This window comes from Vipera berus, assembly GCF_964194415.1.
Source record: "Vipera berus genome assembly, chromosome: 9".
Classification (NCBI taxonomy): Eukaryota; Metazoa; Chordata; class Lepidosauria; order Squamata; family Viperidae; genus Vipera; species Vipera berus.
The window spans coordinates 1,346,057-1,366,169 of NC_138212.1; the positions used below are offsets into that span (position 1 = coordinate 1,346,057).

At 49.4% G+C, this 20,113-nt stretch overlaps 1 protein-coding gene across 2 annotated transcripts; it reads left to right on the forward strand.

The window, feature by feature from the left end:
• The first annotated feature begins 246 nt into the window (after positions 1-246).
• WDR62 (WD repeat domain 62) lies at positions 247-19,438 on the forward strand. Of its 2 annotated transcripts, none has more exons than XM_081334511.1 (30): positions 247-360; positions 1,317-1,408; positions 2,335-2,397; positions 2,570-2,627; positions 3,748-3,918; positions 4,642-4,776; positions 5,655-5,837; positions 5,927-6,087; positions 6,552-6,726; positions 6,913-7,050; positions 7,199-7,374; positions 8,121-8,212; positions 9,027-9,152; positions 9,447-9,514; positions 10,172-10,293; positions 10,512-10,587; positions 10,958-11,069; positions 11,414-11,477; positions 11,717-11,839; positions 11,924-12,075; positions 13,159-13,211; positions 14,011-14,199; positions 14,324-14,466; positions 14,681-14,802; positions 15,655-15,780; positions 16,812-16,938; positions 17,025-17,130; positions 17,610-17,676; positions 17,901-17,986; positions 18,449-19,438. In XM_081334511.1, exons 5-30 carry the CDS (start codon positions 3,856-3,858, stop codon positions 18,713-18,715), a joined length of 3,252 nt encoding a protein of 1,083 aa, XP_081190637.1. In that variant the 5' UTR covers positions 247-360; positions 1,317-1,408; positions 2,335-2,397; positions 2,570-2,627; positions 3,748-3,855; the 3' UTR covers positions 18,716-19,438. The 2 variants fall into 2 exon arrangements, with proteins under 2 accessions (XP_081190637.1, XP_081190636.1); XM_081334510.1 differs by having other exon boundaries at positions 302-492.
• Positions 19,439-20,113: the final 675 nt, after the last annotated feature.

The window sequence follows — 20,113 nt, forward strand, 5'->3', positions numbered from 1 at the left end:
TGACTGGCATGTGGAAACCTTGAAAAAAGACAAAGGAATGAAATATCCGAGATTTGGGCCGGGCCGGCCAGATTCGAACCCGCGAAGCTACGATAGAAGGGCGGCGGCAGCGACGGCGCCATCTGATTGGTCCAAAGTAAAGCGGCGGCGCGCGCCCGGCTTCTGCTTTGGAGGCAGGTCGTTCTTCGCAAAGCCTGCCTCCCGTTGGCCGCGTCCGGAATTGATTGACGCGGCCCCGGCCAACGACGGAGCAGCATCGTTTCCGCGCGCTGTTTGGGACGGTTACGGGCGCCGAGCCGCGGTGCCGGCGGAGGCTGAAAGGGGGGAAGAGAACCGCCGGTTGGCAAACAGTCGGGCTCGGTAGGGATGATGGCCGGCGGAGGAGGAGCAGGAGGCGGCTGCTTCTACCAGCGAACAACGAACCCGAGCCTCGAGTTGCCGCCTCTCCTCGGCCTGAGGCGAAGGTCGAAACAGCAAGGGCCGGAGGAGGCGGTGAGGGGCGGGGCAAGCCAAGGAGGGGCGGGGCCGCCGAGATGGGCGGATTCAGAATGCGGGCGGGGGGGAGGGGGGCGGAACCCAGAGCGTGGTGACGTGGTGGGCGGAGCTGGAGAGTGGGCGTAACCCGGAAAAGCTTCCTGTAGCACTCTTCTATTTTTATTTTATTTATTTATTTTAATTCCATTTATATCCCGCCCTTCTCCGAAGACTCAGGGCGGCTTACAAGCTTAGCAGTAGCCTTCATTCTATGTATATGCCTGCTTATTAGGGCTTTCACACACACACCCAAGCGGCATTATTACAAAGTCAGCTTAATTGCCCCCAACAATCTGGGTCCTCATTTTACCTACCTGGGAAGGATGGAAGGCTGAGTCAACCTTGAGCCTGGTGGGATGCGAACCTGCACTAATTGCAGGCAGCTGGTGTTACTTAAGGAGGCATCAGCCCACTGCTCCACCAAGGCAAGATGAAGGTTGGGTCTGGGGTTTTTGTGTGTTTTTTGGTGGAGCAGGTCAATCAATCAGACTAGAGCTGGAAGGGACCTTGGAGGTCTTGTAGCCCAATCCCTTGCTCTGGCTGGGGAATTCTGGGAGTTGAAGTCCAAAAGTCTTAAAAGTTGCCAAGCTTGGGGACCCCTGGCCTAACTTACCCATCTTTGTTTATCAACCATTCCAAGTTAGCACTGAAAGAAATGACTCGCCCTTAGGACCATTGCAGCATCCCCAGGGTCCTATCAAAATGGAAGCGCCGGCCATGCGTTTACAAGGATTGTGAACTGGATTGGTAGGTGCCCCAATGTCTTGTCTGCTTCCCGGCAGGTGACCCTTGAGCGAGTGTTGGGAATAACTGCTCAGACCAGCAATGGCTTAAGTTGTGACCCAAACTCGGGACGCATCGCATATCCAACAGGGTGAGTCCTTTGCTGCCATAGATTGAAACTCTCGGGCGCACCATAGAAATTCCTACACAAATCCAGTAAGCTTAAAGGCAGACGAGGTGGAGGGCAAATCTGTTTCCAAATCTAGGAAATGCCTTTATATCATAGCCCCTTAAACCAAAGTTTATGCCAAATGCTGTGGTGACAGTGAATTTTTTCTGAGAGTCGGGGTGGCGTGGTGGTCTATTGCTGGAATGGCAAGGGGGAGATGCATCTTTTCATTTAACCCAATTTATTAGATTTGGTTATAGCTGCCCGCTCCAGAAGATTCTGGAGGGTTACAAAATCCTTTTCACCACCTAAACCAGATAGCATCTTTAGTGCTGTTTGGTCCCTATTTCATGGCCAGAAGAAGGAAGTTATCCTTCTGTTAACCTTAACCTGTTAACCGCCCTGAGTCTCTTGAGAGAAGGGCGGTATATAAATTAAATTAATAAATTAATAAATAAATAAATAAATATTTTTCCATAGTTTATCCCGAGAACACACCTAGTAAACCAGTGGCTTATGTGTTTTCTGTCATTTTCTCCTGCAGCTCTGAAAGCTGTTTGGAAGCAGTTCTTTCCATTTTCAATAAAATGCATGTGTTTAATGTTCATTATGATTTCATTTAAAGGGGCCCATCACAAACCACACTTTATTGCCTTTACTGACAATCTGTTCAGACAAAGCATAATTTAGCTGTTATCGTATACTATTTAAAAGAGTTTTCCAGGTTCTTCTCGCTCAGGGCCAGAGGCTTATCCTGGATCACTTTTAGACTGTGATTTAGTGTGTTTTGAAAGCAAAAGAACTGCAACCCTGATCAGCTTTTACCTGCGAGGGGTCCTCAAATTTTTCCTCCCCTTTTGAATCCTGGAAAACTTTCTCCCGTGTCAACATCTTCCTCTTTCCCTCAGATGTGTGGTTGTGGTTTTCAATCCTCAGAAGAACCAGCAAAGGCACATCGTTAATACAGCCCGGTAAGCCACTCTTCCGATTTTTATTTCATCCTTCCCGAAGCCGTCTTGCTTAGCAGTGGAAATTTTGGGCTCAGTTGTGGTTGTAAGTCGAGGACTACCTTAGTGGATGTATTCTACTAGTGTTCATTTGTTTTGAAGAAAGAAAGAAATGAAGGTTTTCTCTCTTTTTAAGGAAAACTGTGAGCGCTTTGTCTTTCTCTCCTGATGGGAAATACATTGCCACTGGAGAGGTGAGTAACTCTTTTCTTAGATAGTACAATTAAAAAGCTAAAAAACAACACGAAGTAAAAATGATAAATAGAAAAGTAGAAAGTCCAAAAACAGGCTGTTGCAAAGAACCGGTCTATTTATCAACTCTTCATTCTGTTGCGCTCGTCAGATAAGTTTGCTGTTTCCCCTCCACACCCAGGTCCTGTACCATAAGGCCCTTATTATAAATCATGCAGGAGTATCCCCAGCGGGAGTGGTGTATTTTTGAAGCTTTTGCGATAAAACAGGAAGAGCTTGCTTAAGGATGAATGTGGCCTGAATACAAAAATGAATGGCCAGTTGGAAAGAAGTACATTGAGATAGGCCGGTGAAGAGAATGAGTGAGAATCAATTCATGAAAAACAATTACACGAGGAAAGAGGGAATGGGCCGCTCTGAGAAACGAGCAAAAGGCTACACAAGAAGCATTTTATGGAAGTGGTAGAACGAAAGAGCTGGTGTAAGCTGCAGTTAACTACATTTCCTTTGCTTTTCTTCTCTCAAGGTTTAATTTGTTTGGCTTATTGCTTCTTCCTTTCTGAACAGCGTGAGTGTGTGTGTGTGTGTGTGTGTGCATCTCATAGCAAAGAGGGCTTTGCATAGTCTAAGGCAGCTCCTTGGCTGAGTTGACCAATGCTCAGATGAAGGCCTCTCCTAATTCTCTTATTTATTTATTGCTATCCTTTTATTATTTTTACAAATAATGAAACGCAGCAAATATACCTAATATGTCTTCCTCCTCCTATTTTCCCACAAAACAACAATCCTGTGAGGTGAGTAGGGCTGAGAGAGAGGGACTTTCATGGCTAAGGCAGGACTAGAACTCCCACCTCCTGGTCATTGACCCAAAGTCACCCAGCTTTCATGCTGGGTTTCATGCCTAAAGTGGGAACTCACCCGCCTCCTGGCAATTAGCCCAAAGCCACCTTTCATCATGCCTTTCATCGTGATTAGAACTCACCACCCCCTGGTGACTGGCCTATAGTCACCCAGCTGGCTTTCATGCCCAAGGCAGGACTAGAACTCACCGGCTCCCACTTTCTAGCCTGGTGCCTTAACCACTAGACTAAACTGGCTCTTTTCTGGGTTTTCTGCCCACAGAATGGGCACCAGCCGGCCGTCCGAGTCTGGGATGCAGAGGAGAAGTCCCAGGTGTCCGAACTTCACGGCCACAAGCACGGCGTGGCCTGCGTGGCCTTCTCTCCCAGTATGAAATACCTCGTGTCAGTCGGGTATCCTCATGACATGAAAGTGAATGTGTGGGACTGGAAGGTAAGACCCTCTTGCGGGATCCATGGGGAGGCCCCGTTCACAAGGTCTGGAACACCAGGATCTTCACCGAGATACAGTGTACAGATTCTACAGCAGGAGAACCCGGATGTAACGGGTAGAACAGGAGAACTTGGATATGGTTCTCACGTCCTGAAGGTCCCAATATGACAGGTTGGGTTTTGCTTTCACATGTTAAGAGAACCCTGATATGGCTTGGTCACTCAATCATGGTTAAAAGAAGATGACGTAGCCACCACCCAGATTGACAAACTCTGTTTTCAACTCCTTGACTTACGACCACAATTGAGCCCAAAGTGTCTGTTGCTAAGCGAGACAGTTAAGTGAGTTTTGCCCCATTTTACGACCTTTCTTGCCAGAGTTATTAGGCGAATCACTGCAGTTGTTAAGTTAGTGACATGATTGTAAAGTGAATCTGGCTTCCCCCCTAGACTTTGCTTGTCAGATGATCGCAGAAGGGGATCACGTGACCCCCGGACACAGCAACTGTCATAAATATGAGCCAGTTGCCAGGCATCTGAATTTTGAACACGAGACCGTGGGGATGCTGCATTGGTCGTTAAGTGGGAAAACCGGCCATAAGTCATTTTTTCAGTGCTTATTGTAACTTTGAAGGGTCATTAAATGAACTGCTGTAAGTCAAGGGTGTACTTCTGTCCTGAGCAGATCTTACAGCAATTGCTGGGTGGTGTTTATTCCCCACAGAGCGATACCCTCATCGCCTCCAACAAAGTCTCTTCCAAAGTTATGGCCATCTCCTTCTCAGAGGACAGCTATTTTGTGACAGTCGGGCACCGCCATGTCAAGTTCTGGTTTCTGGATGGCTCCAGAGAAATTAAGGTAAGCCTGTACCTTATACCAGGTATAGTGTCCAGCCTTGGCAACTTTAAGACCTGTGGACTTCAATTCCCAGAATTCCCCGGCCGGCTTGATGACTTTGATGGCCTTCAGGAAGAAACTTAAAAACCTGTCTTAAAATATTTTTATGTATTTATGGTCGCACTAAGCAGCCGCTGTGGTGTCCTAATCTGATATCTCCCTTCCAACATGTTTTATTTCAGTCATTTTCAAAAATTATGACTTTTATCTCCTCTAAGCCACTCAGAGGCCTGCATGAACAGGTGGCCTTAAAAAGCCATTAAAGAGACAAGGTGGGCAGCTCTGGCCCTTTTACGACCTGCGGACTTCACCTCCCAGAATTCCTGAGCCAGCCAACCATGGCATTCTGGGAATTGAAGTCGAACTCCCAGGAATTCTTTGGACTTGAAGTCCACAGGTCATAAAGGACCCATAGTGGCCCAGCCTTGCTCTACAGGTAGTCTTTGCCTTACGACCACAACTGAGCCCAACATTTCTGTTGCTAAGCGAGACATTTGTTAAGTGAGTTTTATCCCATTTTATGACCTTTCTTGAAACAATCGTTAAGTGAATCCCTGCAGTTCTTAAGTGAGTGACACAGGTTGTTAAGTGAATCTGGCTTCCCCATTGACTTTGCTTGTCAGAAGGTCGCAAAATGAGATCACAGGGCACTCTGGGATGCTGCAACCGTCATAAGTATGAACCAGTTGCCAAGTGTCTGGGAATGTTGCAATGGTCGTAAGTGCGAAAAACGGTCATAACTTCTTTTCAGTGCTGTTGTAAGCTTGAATGGTCAGTAAATGAACGGTTGTAAGCCGAGGCTTACCTGTATAGCCTGTGACAATCACTGCCTCTCGCAGATTAAGGAGACGGTTCCCCTGGTGGGTCGCTCTGGTCTCCTTGGGGAGCTTCACAACAACACCTTCTGCGATGTGGCGTGTGGCCATGGCAAAATGGCCGGCAGCACCTTCTGCATTTCCTACTCCGGGTTGCTTTGCCTGTTTAACGAGAAGCGCATCTTGGAAAAATGGATCGATTTGAAAGTAAGCGGGCCGTTTTTTGCTCCTGCGGGATACGCCACCCTTGCTCTTTTAGGATCACCCCTAATGCACCTTTTTCTCCTTCCCTCGAGGTGACGCTGGCCAACTGCATTTGTGTCAGCGAAGAATTCATTTTCTGCGGCTGTGCTAACGGAACCGTGCGCCTCTTCCAAGCACACAACTTGCATTACCTCTCCGACTTGCCCAAGCCGCACTACCTGGGCATCGATGTGGCTACCGACCCGACCCTGAGGTTGGCGTTGCTCAGGCTGAGCTGGAAAATACAGGGGCACCCAATAGATCCCGCACCCCCCCCTTTGGGCTTTCTTCACTGCCCAAAATCACCTGGCCAGCTTTCAGGGCTAAGGCAGGACTAGAACTCCCAGCCTCCTGACGATTGGCCCAAAGTCACCCACCTGGCTTCCATGCCTAAGGCGGGATTAGAACTCACCATCTCCCTGTTTCTAGCCTGGAGCCTTAATCACTAGAGCATATTGGCTCCCCCAAACCTTGCTTTTTTCTAGCTACAAATCCTGCTTCTCAGTAATCCTCAGATACGGAGTGATTGATACTTTGGGAAGACCCATTTTTCTGCAAGCAGTGGCATTTTTTCCCCAGAGGAGCTAATAGGTTTTTGTGGAAGTTACAGTCCAGCACATTGGATTCTTTTGCACCTCCCTCCCCCTCCTCCCCTTAGCAACACCTGGTGTTTTCCAGAAGGCCAGATGCCTCCTATCCAGATGCTATTGCCGTTGTCTTCGACCCTCGCCGTCACTGGCTCTCCTGTGTGTACAAGGATCATAGCGTGTACATCTGGGATGTGAAGGACAAGGGCCACGTTGGGAAAGTGTGGTCGGATCTTTTCCACAGCTCCTTTGTCTGGAACGTTGAGGTAAGTGGCTGCTTCTGTTGGGAAGGGAGGGGAAGTCACTTGCTGGGATCCTGGGGTCCCCTGCTGCCTGAGCAGGTCCCCCTCTCCTGCAGAGCTCAGCCCTCCCCCCTTGGTTCTGTGACCAGGAATGGAAAGACCGCCCGTGTTGACGTTCTCATTTCTCTTACGCTGCGGGCTCCGTCTTAGGTTTATCCCGAGTTCGAAAACCACCAAGGCTGTTTGCCCCCAGGATCTTTTCTAACGTGTTCCTCAGACAGCACTATACGGTTTTGGAACTTGGAAAACAACACGCACGGACCTTTCAAGAAGAACGTCTACAGCGACGTAAGTTCCTCCTCTTTCTTACAGGGCGGTTGTAGGCTGGCTTCCCCCCACTGGTGAGGCAGAGTGTATTTCAAGGGCTGAAGAGAATTAAAACCTCACCCTGTTAATTTCCTTTTGACGTGCCGTCCTACTTCTCTCCTCCCTAAAGAACTTGCTGAAGGTGGTGTATGTGGAAAAGAGCACTCCGTATTTGCAAGATTCAACGAATTTGCCGGAGCGAAATGACAACGTTGGCTACATTGATGTAAAATCCGGTGTCCGAGTGATGCAGATCAGCCCCGATGGTCAGCACTTGGCCTCTGGGGACAGAGCCGGAAATCTGAGGTGGGTCTTGGATTGCCTTCCTTCCTTCCGTGCTGGACGTTTGTCTGTTGCAATACCCACTTAACCCTTCTCTGTCCCTTTATCCATGCTGGGATACAACTTTAGTCCGACACTCACAAGGCCTTGAGTAATCCATCCAAAAGGTACAGGCAGTCCTCGACTTACAACAGTTCATGTAGTGACCAAAGTTACAATGATGCTGAAAAAAGGGACTTATGACCAGTTTTCACACTTCAGTATCCCCAGGGTCACGTGATCAAAATTCAGATGCTTGGCAACTGACTCATATTTACGACGGTTGCAGTGTCCTGGGGTCAGGTGATCCCCTTTTGCATCCTTCTGACAAGCAAAGTCAACGGGGAAGCCAGATTTGTTTAACATCCGTGCGACTCACTTAACAAATTCAGGGATTTGCTTAAGAATTGCAGCAAGAAAGGTCATAAAATGGGGCAAAGCTCTGTTAACAACTGTCTTGCTTAGCAACAGGAATTTTGGGCTCGACTGTTGTAAGTCGAGGACTACCTGTAGATCATTACCTGGGAATCGATGGCCATTAAGTCTGACCGGCACACTTAGCTGATTTTGCTCCCTTGCCAGAGTTTGACCATCGGATGTAGCTGGTCGATTTTTTTGTAATTTCTGATAGGTTCTGATTCTGCACCCTGGGAAATGCCAGACATGGATTCCAATCAGTGAACTTTCAGACCGTTAATTATTATTATTTTTTTTGAACTTTTGTCTTGCAGGATACATGAGCTAAAATTCATGGCGGAAGTGATGAAATTTGAGGCCCACGATTCGGAAGTCCTCTGCTTGGAGTATTCCAAACCAGAAACAGGTTGCTTTTTAAATCTGGAAATTTGTGTGGCTGAACTTTTATATTTTTTAAGCCAGGCGGGTCCAACCCGAGAGCCTGCACGGCTAGTAAGGCGGCCCCACCAGATCGTAAACTTTTTAACCTTGATATGTGATTTACATACATTGACTAGATTATGTACAGATAGTCCTCGGCCTAACGACCACAACTGAGCCCAGCATTTCTGTTTATGTTAAGTGGGACAGTTGTTAAATGAGGTTTGCTCCATTTTATGACCTTCCTGGCCACAGTTGCTAAGTGAATCCCTGCAGTTCATAAGTTAGTAACCCGGTTGGTAAGTGAATCTGGCTTCCCCCGTTGACTTTGCTTGCCAGAAGGTCACACCTTGGGACACAGCAACGGTCATAAACATGAATCAGTTGCCAATCATCCGACTATTGATCACATGACCAGGGGGAGGCAGCAACGGTGGTAAAGGTGAAAAAAGATCCTAAGTCTCTTTTTTCAGTGCTGTTGTAACTTTGAATGGTCAATAAATGCACGGCTGCAAGTCGGGGACTGCCTGTATTTTGTATGTGGCCCAAGACAATTCCTCCTCACTCAGTGTGGCCCCACCAGGCCAAAAGGTTGGATCCCCGTGTTTTGTGTTGTGTGTGCAGACCCACCCATGACACACATACACCCGCACCCCCACACTCACAAACAGAAACAGATACCTTGCTGCCTAAGGCATCTTCTAACAATTCTGTCACTGCAATTCTTGGGATTTTCGGGAGCAGCTTTGCGTCACTTTGAAAGAAATGCAGCGGGAGTGTTTTCCCCCCTCTGCTTGCAGGCCTGGCGCTCTTGGCCTCAGCGAGTCGAGATCGGCTGATTCACGTCCTGAATGTGGGAAGCAGTTACAAATTGGAGCAGACCTTGGATGACCATTCCTCAGCTATAACAGCAGTCAGGTTCGCTGGTAAGCAGGCAGAAATAACTTGGCCAGAAAGCGCTGCTTAAGACCCCTCGGGTACGGAGTCCTGTGACAAGTCTGTTTGTAAATCCTTCTGACCATCTTTCAGCCTTTCTCAAACCATGTTGGCCAGGGATAGCAGGAACTGGAGGCCCGTCCTGCACGGCACCAGGATGGATAAACTGGGATGAGGCTGAAGCATAAATCTGAAAAGCTTATTATAAAAGATAAATTACCTGAACACGAGAAGGCTAATCTGTCTGACCTCCTTTTCTTCATCAACTTTTTTTCCCCCAATAGGAAATAACCGTATTCAGATGATTAGCTGTGGAGCTGACAAAAGCATTTATTTTCGCAGCGTGCAAAAGGTTCTTAGAATTATTTATCATTATATTATAAAAACAATTACAATTCTTAGCTGTTTGAGCAGCATATAAATAGATGTAAATAGATATAAAGAGTAAAATAGAGTCGACTGGAGTTGGCTGAGTCTGAATTGAATATATTCAGTTAAAACACGAGCTGTTGATTCACAGTTTGGTGGCCCAGGGGGTTGTGTTGGCCGTGCACTTTAGTCTGATTTAAGGAGTTGAACAAAACTTTTCCTGCGCAAATTTATCGAAACAGCTGCTGATCAGGCAGGACTTCCAATAGGGTTAGGGTCTCCAATGACCCCGGATTGCTGGGGGTTCTCTGTGCTCGTCTCCAGGGAATCTGGATGGGCATTACGGAAACGGTCTAGGTCGCATTTGTTGTTCCTGCAGCTTCTCCTTGTTTGGCATTTCTGATCATAATTAGCAGAACGTTGCTAATTTTCTCCCTTTTTATATTAAAATAACAATTCCCTTTCCGGGAGTCGCAGTGTACAGATTTCACTCTGCCTGTATCCTTCGTGGGCTTATTCTATAGGCCAGTTGCTTTCCAGTTGAAACCCAACTCATTTGGGGAGTCCGGTTGCGGGGAGCTTGTTACCCCTAGTTTTAAGGTGGCTGGATCAAAATCCCTACCCTGCTTCCTCACTCCAGGTCGGAGGCGGAATTAATTTTATCCGGTCTCACCACGTTGCAGAGAAGACCACGTTGTATGACATGGACGTGGATATAACTCAGAAGTACGTCGCTGTGGCCTGCCAGGACAGAAACGTCAGGTGAGATGCTGTCCAGCGCTCTCCTCGCCCTCTTGAATTCCCGAAACTACGCCTGAGTGGAGAAAACAAGGGAGGCCTTGGCTTTCCCCCGGCCAGGGACTGGAGCCCAGCCTTCGGGGTGCAGCGGAGGCTGAGCCTCGCCAGTGGCCTGTCCCGCCCGTAAGACCTCTGCCTTGAGCCAGCCCCAGCCTGAGCCGAGCTTAATTCTCACCTTCCAGGATTTACAACACGCTCAGCGGGAAGCAGAAGGGCTGCTACAAAGGGGCCCACAGTGACGATGGATCCCTGCTCAAGGTAAAGGAGATGCGTAGAAAAATGTGTTCCCCCAGGGCAGAATCGGGCATTGCCCGCTGCTTGCAATGAGAGACTTTTTTTTCCAGATTAGAATTTAATGTCTCAAAGAGGCTTGGAAAGATCAAAAATTTGGCTAACTGTCTCTTGGCCAGTAATTGTATTTGTTCACTGTCCAGAATCCCCTGTGAGGTAGATGGTTGGTTTCTTAATTAGATAGATAGATAGATAGATAGATAGATAGATAGATAGATAGATAGATAGATAGATAGATAGATAGATAGATAGATAGATAGATGATAGAGACAGACAGACATAGCAATTTGCAGAAAAGACACCATTTGATATAGTCTGGTTTCTGATCCCTCTGCAGGTCCAGTTTGATCCTTCTGGAACATTCCTGGCCACTAGTTGCTCGGATAAAAGCATTTCCATTATCGACTTCCGCTCTGGAGAATGTGTGGCCAAAATGTTTGGGCACTCAGGTTTGTTTCCCGGTCTTGCTATTTTGAATTTCTCTGATTTTCTCTGGTACGCCGGTATGAAGCCAACAGAGACATGTGCTGGCTGATCCAATGCTTTGCACATGCTCAGAGGCTATCCTGTGAATAAGAGTGACCCAAGTGATACCCGGAAGACCTTCGTCTAAATCAGGGGTCTCAAACTGCCGGCCTGTGGGCCGGATGCGTCATCCGGAAGCCACGCCCACCCTATTGCCGGTAATGGCAAAACAGTCCTGATATGTCTCGCGACGTCACATGACATTGCGAGTTTGACATGGTCTAAATCAAGGGGAACCACGCACTAATTCACACCTTCTACATTGCAGAAGTCATCACGGGGATGAAATTTACCTTCGACTGCAAACATCTGATCACCGTCTCGGGAGACAGGTGGGCGGTCTGGTCTCTCCAAGCTGCATGTACGACTTTCAAGGCTTGTGAGATTCCAGGCTGATCCAGGAAGGACAGTGGGAGAATTTAATGCACACTGGGGTGGTGGCCGGTTTTGAGGGATGAGGCTGTCTGTGCCGTGGGGCACAATTCAGATCTAGGCTGGGAAAAGCAGGGTGGGGGCCCCACCCCTGCAGGGATCCCTACTTTTTAACAGCATTTATCCTTCTATTCTTCAGCTGCATCTTTGTGTGGCGCCTGAGCCCTGAAATTACCGCTTGCATGAAGCAGCACCTGAGGGAACTGGAACAGATCCAGGTGCAGCAGGAGGTCAGGGACTCTGCGTGGCCCCCCGTGGTCAGGTACCGGACCAGCCTGAGCTCTCAAGTCCAGAAACTCTGGCCCAGCTGTGCAAAGAAACAGATGCTTTGAACCTTCCTTTCCAGGGTGGAAATGTTTGAAAGAGTCCCCTGCCAGGATGTGGTTGATTCTGATTTGGAGGAGGAGGAAGAGGAGGAGGAGGAGGAGGAGGAAGAAGAAGAGGGAGAAGAGGAAGAATTAGCTCTGCAGACCCCGGTTAAAGATGACCTTGATCCAGGTATGTCTTGGGGCAAGCCAGGTTATCTGAGTTAGCAATAATTTTATTTTATCTGCTTTGTCATTTTATATCTGATGATTTTAACGCTTGGTTAACGTTTTATCCTGTAAGCTGTCCGGAGTCGTATGACGTGAGACGGGCAGCAAATAAATTTAATAATAATAATCATAATAACCTCTAACACCATCCCACATCCAGACCTGCCTCTCCCAGGCCCTTGGAAAGGACTCGATAGGTAGACAAAAATGCCAAACCCAGTCTGAACATCTGTGTGATGAATATAGCAACCACAACAATCATATTAATAATAATAATAATAATAATAATAATAATAATAATAATAATAATAAACCTTACTTGGAAGTGCCTATATACTTAGCAGCTCTAAAGTCCTTGGTCAGCACTGTTAAGTTTTTAACCAGTCCCAGACTGTGAATTGAATTGGAGATTAAATCTCCCATAAAAATAATAATGACGGAGGGCTGCGGAGACGGGCTGGGCCGAGAGCATCCTGACCTGCAGGCTACTAAAAAGACGTGGCCTTCCTTGCCTGGAGCCCTTCAGGTCTATCAGGACTGCAGTTTGGGGAGCTGTGACCACCATTGCTTTGGAACTCATAAATTGGGCAGAACCGCTACAGCATCTGCTAAATCCCTGAAGAATTTAGAAGTGGCTTTCCCCCCCCCTCCTCCTCCTCCTTTTTCCTGATGAAACGGAGGAAAGGTTGGTAATGTCAGGAACGCTGGCAGTCTATCGTTTTCAGTATAGTTTGGACAGCCACTTGTCCGGAATGGTCGAGGATTTCCTGCTTCAGCAGAGGGTTGGGCTAGAAGACCTCCGACTCTGCAGTTCTGCTATTTCTTCTAACTTTCTCTTCTTTGGGGGAAACCATCCAGCCCCCTTGTCTTTGTTACTACGGAGCACAGCTTCTTAGACAGGTTGCGTAAACTTCCACGCTTATGTTTTGATTATTAAAACGCCCCAAGTGGGTTCCTTGCATACACTGTAGACCTTCACTCTCCGCCCATCCCTCCTAATGTGGGTTTTCTCTTTTTCCCCCCCCCTCCCCGTGCTGCTTTCCAGCTCCTGTCTGTGTCCTCTCTAATGGCAAACTGCCCATGTGGGCAAAGAGACTGGTAAGTCGCACCCGATTGTCGAGCTGCCCCAAGGGGACCGGAATTTCTGGAGATGAAAGAGAGCACAGCTAGTAGTACAGGTAGTCCTCGGCTTAGGACCACAGTTGGGGCCAGAATTTCCAGCGGCTGCTAAATGAATGGCACCCAGTTTTACAACTTTTTGCCATCACAATCCCCGCAGTTGTTCGGTGAATCGGGCTTCCCCCATTGACTTTGCTTGTCAAAGCTGGCTGGGAAGGTGATCAGGTGACCCTGGGATGCTGCAACCGTCGTAAATCCACGTCAGTTCTGATCAGGTGACCATTGGGGACGCTTGTGGGTCAGTCGCTTTTTTCAGTGCTGTTGTAACTTTGAACGGTCGCTAAACAAACAGCTGTAAGCCGAGGACTGCCTGTAACAACGAGAGGTGTGCTGCTTGGATTCTTCCACTGCCTTCCCTAATCCGGCCCTTCAGGGCTTGGGGGGTGGCAGCCATTGAGGTCTCCCCCATCTAGAGCAGGGGTCTCCAACCCCCGATCCGTGGACCAGTGCCGGGCCGTGGCATGCCAGCAACCGGTCCACACAAACAAGCAAAGCCCCATCTGTGGGGTGCAGGCAGCACACAAAACCAGACCCCCTCCGGTCTGCGGAGAAACCTCCCTCCCTGGTGCCCCAAAGGTCGGGGGCCTCTGATCTAGAGGGCTCTGCCCTTCATTCAGTGCAGGCCTTTGCCTGGCTTCCCCAGCTGGGTGGGGCAGGGCCAGCCAGGTCTTCTGAGTCCCCCTCTCCGAGGCTCTCCTCCTCTGTCTTCCCTTCCCAGCTCGGAGAAGCAGACCACTCAGACAGCAGCGCCTTTCACGCCAGAGTCAGCTACCAGCCCCAGGGCCGTTGGGCTGAGCGAGCCGACAAAGAGCCCCTTAAAGCCATCCTGGACGCCGACTTAAGCTTCTTCACCCCGATTCAGAGCCGCAGCCTGGCTGAGACGGACCTGGACCGGCTGATTTTAGAGGTGGGCGGGGGGGGGGTCGGTCTGCTTGGCTGACCCTAAACGAGTGCCCGCATTTATCCCTCATAACGAAGGGCTAGTCCTGAGGAGGCGTCAATGAAAGGAACGCTTTTGCTTTGCCACGCAGACCGAGGATTCTCCCAGCAACGTAACCGAAGGCTTCAAGCAACCGATTCTGTCTTCCGACGAGGACACAGTCCAGGGGCTGGAGGGCAGCGGGAGCACCCTCTACGCCTCCCAGGCGGAGAGCAGCCCTTCCTTCAGGGAGAGGTTTGTTTTCCACAGACCCCGAGGACACGTTCTCGGAAAGAAATCCCAGTGCGGCCGTCCTGGACTCGAGCAGGAGGCTGCTCAAGAGGCCTGCTGCATGCTGGAGCCTGGGAGGAGCTCCGGGGCAGAGAGCCTGCGTTGTCCTCACCTGCTCAATTCACCTGAGCCCGGGAAGGGTGGATCCACCAGCGGCCGCCTTCTTTTCTCCTTCAAGGTCGCTCCCTCAGCCTGTGTTCGAGGAGGAAGCTTCCAGCCCCAAAGACAAGGCGCCTGAGAAAATCTGCTCTGTGACGCCCTTGGATGCTGACCTGCCTCTTTCTGGGCATCAGCACGAAGGTAAGATCCCTGCACAGCCCTCACGGACCCTCCCCAGCTTGTACCGGATCAAGCGGGTCCTTTTCGTGAGCCGGCCGACCGCTGGTCCTAGAAGTCCTGTCGTGTTCAACTCCCACAATTCCCTTAGCCATTGCTAGGAATTCTGGGAGCTGGCCCCTCTTTCTGGAGGACGCCAGGTTGAGGAAAGCGATTTGAAGCGGCCGGAGAAGAAGAATCGGGTTTTTTCTGCACCAATGATGGATCAACACCAAGCCGCTCAGAGAAATCTGGAGGAGGAGGAGGGGGATTGTGGGCTCAGCTGCCATTCATCCCAAAAGGGTGAGGGAGAAGGGGGGCATTTCGCAGTCCACCTTGATGGAGGAAGAAGGCGGCCGGCAGGAGAGATACAGGTAGTCCTCAGCTTACAACATTTCATTTAGTGACCATTCCAAATGACGACACTGAAAAATCTTTTGACTGTGTTTCCCGCTTACAACTGTTGCAGCATCCCCAGGATCGTGTGATCAAAATTGGGATGCTTGGCAACTGGCTCGTATTTATGACAGTCGCAGGATCAGGTGACCCCCTTTCACCACCTCCTGCCAAGCAAAGTCCGTGGGCAAGCCAGATTAACTTAACCACCGTGTTCCTAACTTAACAACTGCAGTGATTCACTTAACAACGGTGGCAAGAAAATGTCGTAAAATGGGGCAAAACTCACTTAACAAATGTTTCACTGAACAGCAGAAATTTTGGGCTCAATTGTGGTTGTAAGTCGAGGACCACCTGTATTAAGGACGAGTGCTTGAGACGCGGGCTAGAAACCCTCCCCCCCCCAGCACCTGAGCCTCCCCTTTGCTTTCCGCTCTGCAGAGGCCGAAGCAGAGACGGCCAACCTGGACGAGAACTTCTCCCAGAACGGGTCGCTGCCCCAGACGCCGGAGCAGGAACGATACCTCAAGCACCACTTCGAAACCCTGTCCGGGGACCCCCTGGAAGGTAACGCCCGGCCGGTCTCGGCCAGGCGCAAGAAACCGGGAGCCAGGATAGGGTCCCAAAGCCCTTTGGGTTTCTTTTTAATGTGCCTGTGCACAAGAATCTGATCTACTAAAGGTCGAGGCAAATTGGCACCAGCGGGGAGTCGACAGACTCTTGAGGGGGGTGGGCGGAGGTCTCTTAGGCGCTGTGTGTCCCCCTGCTTGGGCTCAGCTTGGCCATCTCTTGCGGCCTCAGACAGAGGGGTTTTAAGCATGGAGTTGGGCTTCTGAGGGGTGACGAATGGAGTCTGGGGCCACTTCAAGACCATAAGCCAGGATTTCGCCTGTAGATCAGCTGCAGGTGCCGTCCCTGTCAGAGTCCCGTAATGGCCTACAATTCCAGGGCCAACCGGCACAGAAAGCAGCTCGCCCCCTCACCACTTGAACTGGGCCTGTGAGTTGCCACCCCCTTGGCCCCTTCCAGAGTCAGGGGAGCCGACCCCAAGCCTCGGGAAGCAAGCTGGGGCAGCCCTCCTCCTCACCTTCATGCCAGGATGGGGCATGTTTTTTCGGCTCACCTATGCTAAGCAGCCAGGTAACAAGATGCTCCAGGCCCTGCCTCCCAAGTCCAGAGTTGGTCCTTTCTCTTGGCTTCTGCCCATATCCGGAGTGCAGGAGACTCATACAAACTGTGGGGTGCTTGGTGCTCTCTGAGCTGGTTTTCTTGCAGACGTTTCATCACCCAACCAGGGAGCATTATCAGTGCTAGAAGGGAGAGGGGTTGTGGAGTGGGAGAGGAGGAGGAGGAGGACTATGGGCTCCTTGGTGCTCTCAGAGCTTAGTTGCTTTCTTGCAGACGTTTCACGACCCAACTAGGTAACGTCATCAGCAAACCCCACTCCTTTCTGGCACGGATGATGTCACCCGCTTGAGCCATGAAACGTCTGCAAGAAAGCAACTAAGCTCAGAGAGCAGCAAGGAGCCCTCAGTTCAGCCCTGCGCTACAAAGGCTCTTCTTGGTTGGCACTCCCTGCCTTTCTTTCTTGTGTACAGAAAAAATTGATAGTTGTCTCCAAGATCTGCAGCCATTTGAAGACCGGGAGGACGAGGGGAGCCCGCTTCTGAATCCTCGCTTGAGCATCTCCGCCCGGTTTCTCTCGCGTGCTCAGAAGAACTGCAGGTCAGCTGCTTCCCTTCACGTTGCCTCTCCGTTTGTGGGGAAGCTTCGTCTAGAAACCTGCCCTGAGATTGTTCTCTCCGACACAGATTTGCGGCTGCATTTTTCCCAAGAGTCCGTCCGCTTGCGCAGGCAGCCTCCGCCGAACACCTCACAGAGGAGAGCTTACCACTCAGCGATTTCACGAAATTCAAGGCAAGTTGGTGGCTAGCCACCTACAAAACTGTTTTGCAGTGTATTAGACAGGTGGCCTGTATTAATGGGACGTGACGTCTCTGGAGAGTCTCAGCCACCCAGGTTGTCCCAAAGGGGCTTTTTTCAAGGGGCAACCGGACTTCCTTTGTTTTTCCTTGAAGACGTTTCGCTTCTCATCCAAGAACTGAAGGAAAAGCAAAGAAAGTCCAATTGCCTCTTGGAAAAGCCCCCTTGGGACCATGCAGCATGACGGTGCTGGCATCCCCCAGATTAATTTCTCAAATTCCAAATTAAAACTGGTGGATAGGAAAGGCATCCTTGACCGTAGCTGAACGAGAGCTTGTCTCCTAATGTGGGAACATCATCAGTGGTGGAATGAGGCCCCCCATCCAGCACTCCTGACTTGATAGAGAAACGAAGCTGCTGGCCTAAAACCTGCCCAGTGGATCTCTAACCTCTGTGAAACACCTGGCTTTTAGAAACCTCCTGCAGAAATCCAGCTGGAGCTGAAAGGCAGCCCCGAGGCCAAAACTTCCTGTGTTTCAGGTAAGTAGTTGGAGCCACCTTGGGATAAAATGGGTTTGATGCTGGCCCTGCAGAGGAACTGGCAGCCGATACGATCAGCTGGAACAATTTACCTGTCCCTTGAAAAGAGTGCAGTCGGCGGGATTTTGGACTTTTTCCCAGCCTTGGTAAATCTCCAAACAGGGATTTATTTCTTTTTTGTTATTGTTGTTATAATTATTTTTCCCCTCTGTTCTCCTTCTCAGAAATCCAGGGTCTCGTCAAAAATTTTGAGTTGAGCTTGCAGGCTCTACGCCTCAAATTTCAAGAGTCTTTGCAACTGTACGATAAGGTAAGGGGGGAGATTCCGGCATTTTATGAAAAATGAAACATGCAGCTTTACTTGGATGGGTGTGCCAGGTTCCTAAAATGTGCCTTGTGCTACATCAGGGATGTCCAACCTTGGCCTCTTTAAGAGACTTATGGACTTCAACTCCCAGAATTCCCTAGCCAGCACAGAATTCTGGGCGTTGAAGTCCATAAGTCTTAAAAGTGACCAAGGTTGGACCCCTCTCTGTTATATTCTAACATACTACTCTTATCCTCTCTCCTATCCTGGTGTGATCAAAAAATTAAAGGTGGCAGCACATGTTGAAAAAAAAGAGCTTTTAATCTCACGGCCATCTTGACCACACCCTGCTCCTATTTCCACTGCAGTTACTGTGTGGTTTTATTTTTGTAATGACGCAGCGGAAGAGTGGCTTTGCCCGGGGACAGGCAGGTGGCAGTGCCAGAATGCGTTCCAATCTTTCAGGTGTCTTCTTGCACCGATGGGACCCCGGAGGAGCTCACCCACCTCAAGCAGAGGCTTTCTAGCACATTCTGCTGGATGAAGAGCGAACTGGCGAACAGAGACAGCAGGCATCACGCTGATGTAGCCACTGCCACGGACCCCTCGTCCTTCTGGCCGAGCTGCCTCCAGGAGGGCGAGGCCCACGCACTCCTGAAGCATTACTCTGACTCGCTGCTGAACCTGGTTCAGAAGAAGCTGGAGGAGGCCCAGAAAACCAGCCTGCCTTGAAGGGCCCCATTCCTGCCCTTCCACACGTTTGTCGCGCACGGATGTTCGTTTCGGTGTGACTCCTGAGGAGCTGGCCGTTCGACAAGAGCACCGACCAATTCACGTGTTGCCTTTAGCTCTTTGTTCACGTCCATAGGAAAAGTTTGACGGTTTGCCCAGATATGCTGACAGTTCAATCAGATTTTAAAAAATAATGGGAAAAAATAATGTTTTTATAAGACTTAAGGAAAGAGAGTTAAAATTCAGAAGGGCGTCCTATAAGTCTCCTATGGTGCTGTTTTAAACTCGGGTTGCAGCACAGCTTTGTAACGGTTTACTCTTTTTTTTAAGGTTTTAAATATAATAAAATATTTTTGGATTTGAAAGAGGGGCAGACTGAACTGGTCATGCGTGAACCTCAGAGAGGAGCCAAGGGGGAGCCAAGATCCAAGTCAGATTTTCAGTCCCTGAACAAAGAAGCTATAATAAAGTAAGAAGGGGGGAGTAAGGAGACCCTGAAAAGCCCAACACAGGCCACACCTAAGTGAATCTCTGCTCCAGGCTGAAAACCCTGCTTGGATTCGACTGAAAGCTGCCTGCCAAAAGATTTCAGCTCCATGCCTGCTGAAGTTCTTTGGATTTCTGACTAGGGAGTTCTGGGAGTTGAAGTCCACATATTTCCAACTTGCAAGGTTTGAGAAACACTGCAGTAAAGCTAAGGACGAGGCAGGATTGTATTCCTTCATCCACTTGGTTCGAGGAGGGGGGGGCTCCATGGGAAGCAGAAGGCTGGATTTAATACAGTACTTAACCTTCTTCCGATTGGGCTTGCCTAAATCTCCATCCAGGGAACGGTTGCACAAGCTGCAGGTGAGCCGTTTTCCAGAGTGGTTTGTTAATCAAAAAAAAAGGATGCGCGCATTAAAATCACACTGCTCGGAAACCTGACCACGGAAACAGGTTTATTCAAATCAGAGCCTTCAGCAAACATGGAAATCTGGTGCTGTTTGAAAAGAGACATGTTTGCTTTCAAGTGCAAAGCAGCACAAAGGCTGGGTGGGAGGAAGAAAAATCTCGGGGACACGGGTTCCCCAAATAACAACTCAACAACCCAGAGATCCACTGGGTTTAAGCCGACTTTTACTCCCAGCCCAGTAGAAGAGAGTGCGTATGGCTAGGCTCAGGTAGATGACCATTGAAGGAAAGATCCCTTTTGCATCCTTGGGGGATTCTGGGAGATGAAGTCCATTGACAAACACTGCTAATGCAAAGGTTGGGTCTCCATTGCACACCGAATTAAGTCACATTTTTTCTGTAATATGATCAAATGTTCTGTTTGAGGTTTTTCCTTGTCCAGCCTACCCTACCTCACCGGATTGTTGTGCTGCAGGTGGTGGAAGGCTTAGCTGGTCTTCTCAT

Coding starts and splice junctions, on each gene's coding strand:
- WDR62 (XM_081334510.1), top strand. CDS start 367: ATGATGGCCGGCGGAGGAGGAGCAGGAGGCGGCTGCTTCTACCAGCGA. Junction 493..1,316: donor AGCAAGGGCCGGAGGAGGCG/GTGAGGGGCGGG, acceptor GCTTCCCGGCAG/GTGACCCTTGAGCGAGTGTT. Junction 1,409..2,334: donor CGCATCGCATATCCAACAGG/GTGAGTCCTTTG, acceptor TCTTTCCCTCAG/ATGTGTGGTTGTGGTTTTCA.